At 41.9% G+C, this 1,856-nt stretch overlaps 2 protein-coding genes across 2 annotated transcripts in view; both read left to right on the top strand.

The window, feature by feature from the left end:
- LOC147817281 (uncharacterized) overlaps positions 1 to 1,856 on the top strand; it is an 82,274-nt gene that overhangs the window by 10,077 nt on the left and 70,341 nt on the right. The gene's annotated exons all lie outside the window — the stretch shown is intronic.
- The window catches only part of LOC147817288 (NLR family CARD domain-containing protein 3-like), a 6,116-nt gene continuing 4,266 nt past the window's right edge, over positions 7 to 1,856 (top strand). The window contains exon 1 of the mRNA XM_087171140.1: positions 7 to 702. Coding sequence (XP_087027266.1) covers positions 185 to 702 — 518 coding nt within the window. The 5' untranslated portion in view covers positions 7 to 184. The remainder of the gene's footprint in view (positions 703 to 1,856) is intronic.

Genomic DNA, 1,856 nt, shown 5'->3' with positions numbered 1-1,856 from the left:
CCTGACAGAGTGTGGCATCGATATCAGAGCAGCCTCAGTGTACTCAGGAGTGTTCACACAGATCTTTAAAGAGGAGAGAGGCCTGTACCAGGACAAGGTGTTCTGCTTCGTCCATCTGAGTGTTCAGGAGTTTCTGGCTGCTCTTCATGTCCATCTGACCTTCATCAAGTCTGGACTCAATCTGATGTCGGAAGAACAATCAACCTCCTGGTTATCTAAACTGTTCAGAAACAGACCTGAACCAACAAACTTCTACCAGAGAGCTGTATATGAGGCCTTACAGAGTCCAAATGGACACCTGGACTTGTTCCTCCGCTTCCTCCTGGGTCTTTCACTGCAGACCAATCAGACTCTCCTACAAGGTCTGATGACTCAGACAGGAAGTGACTCACAGACCAATCAGGAAACAGTCCGGTACATCAAGAGAAAGATTGAAGAAACTCCCTCTGCAGAGAAAAGCATCAACCTGTTCCACTGTCTGAATGAACTGAATGATCGTTCTCTAGTGGAGCAGATCCAACAGTCCCTGAGATCAGGACGTCTCTCCACAGATGAACTGTCTCCTGCTCAATGGTCAGCTCTGGTCTTCATCTTACTGTCCTCAGAAGAACATCTGGACGTGTTTGACCTGAAGAAATACTCTGCTTCAGAGGAGGCTCTTCTGAAGCTGCTGCAAGTGGTCAAAGCCTCCAACAAAGCTGTGTAAGTGTAGAGAGAGTTGATTTATTCATCATTATATAAAGACACTTCTGTCTTTTCAACAGGAGAGAAAATAACTTCCTTTCTTCTTTAATTCCTCCAAACTTTACTGTTTCTTTCAATAATTCAGTTTTTTCACCTCTGAAATAAAGGTGTCACAATGTTTAGGATTTATACCACAAACTGGGAAATGTACACGTATACGTTACACTTCAATCAATTCGAAGAAACCACAAACTGACAACCTTTAACATCTACACCCACGTGAAGGGAGTTACTCAAATCGCCTCCTCAACATACATGGAGCACATGGATGAATTTGACTAAAAAGGACGAATCCATTTCAGTTTTTGCTAAAACCTCAACTTGATTCAACAACAAAAAGGACTAGAGAGTTCCCTGCAGGTTAACACCCCCCCCCCATCACAACAATCACACTTTGAGTTTAGAAGTGGAAAACGTCTCCTGAAGTTCGGTCAAGGTGGGTCATTTTTCTGTACAATATAATAATAATAACAATTACATCGTGATGATCATACTTTTTTTTTTTTTTAAAACCATTTTCACAATTACTGAAGACATCCACAAAAATGTAATTCACTGCAACTACAGTACTTTGGTTTTATTTGAGGTTATTTATGTACTTTGAAACATCGAGACATGCTTGACTTATTTCCCCACTAATGTACCAACTTATTATTTGTAGTATTAATGTGAGCTGGTAATACTTCATGCACCCAGAATAAACCGGAACCACAAACTGCTATACCACAACATACATTTATTTACGATGCACGACATAAAAGGCTCGTCTCCAGTCGACAAGCAGCGAGGGAGTTTTGCTAGAAGGACACAATGTCGGTCTCACTGAAGGAGTAACGGGGCAAAACGTACAATTCAGTGAATCCACTCAAACATGAACAAACAAGCCAAAAAAATACAAAAATAATTCACTAATGTGGAGCTACACTGCACAGTGTTTCCTCTACATTCATTTAGCAGTGGTGGCCCGCCACTGCTAAATCATAGCCGCCACGCCTTCAAATTTCTTTTATTTTTTTATTTTTTAATTGTCGCAAATGCACCACCACCACCACATCTCTCCACCTTCACAGCCTGTGTGATGATGAGCGCAACAGCGGGGGGAGGGGAGGGAG

Source organism: Seriola lalandi, unplaced genomic scaffold (assembly GCF_002814215.2).
Source record: "Seriola lalandi dorsalis isolate HSWRI2012SDOR001 ecotype SW California unplaced genomic scaffold, Sedor1 jcf7180002054977, whole genome shotgun sequence".
Taxonomy (NCBI): Eukaryota; Metazoa; Chordata; class Actinopteri; order Carangiformes; family Carangidae; genus Seriola; species Seriola lalandi.
This window is presented reverse-complemented; position numbering and strand designations above follow the sequence as displayed.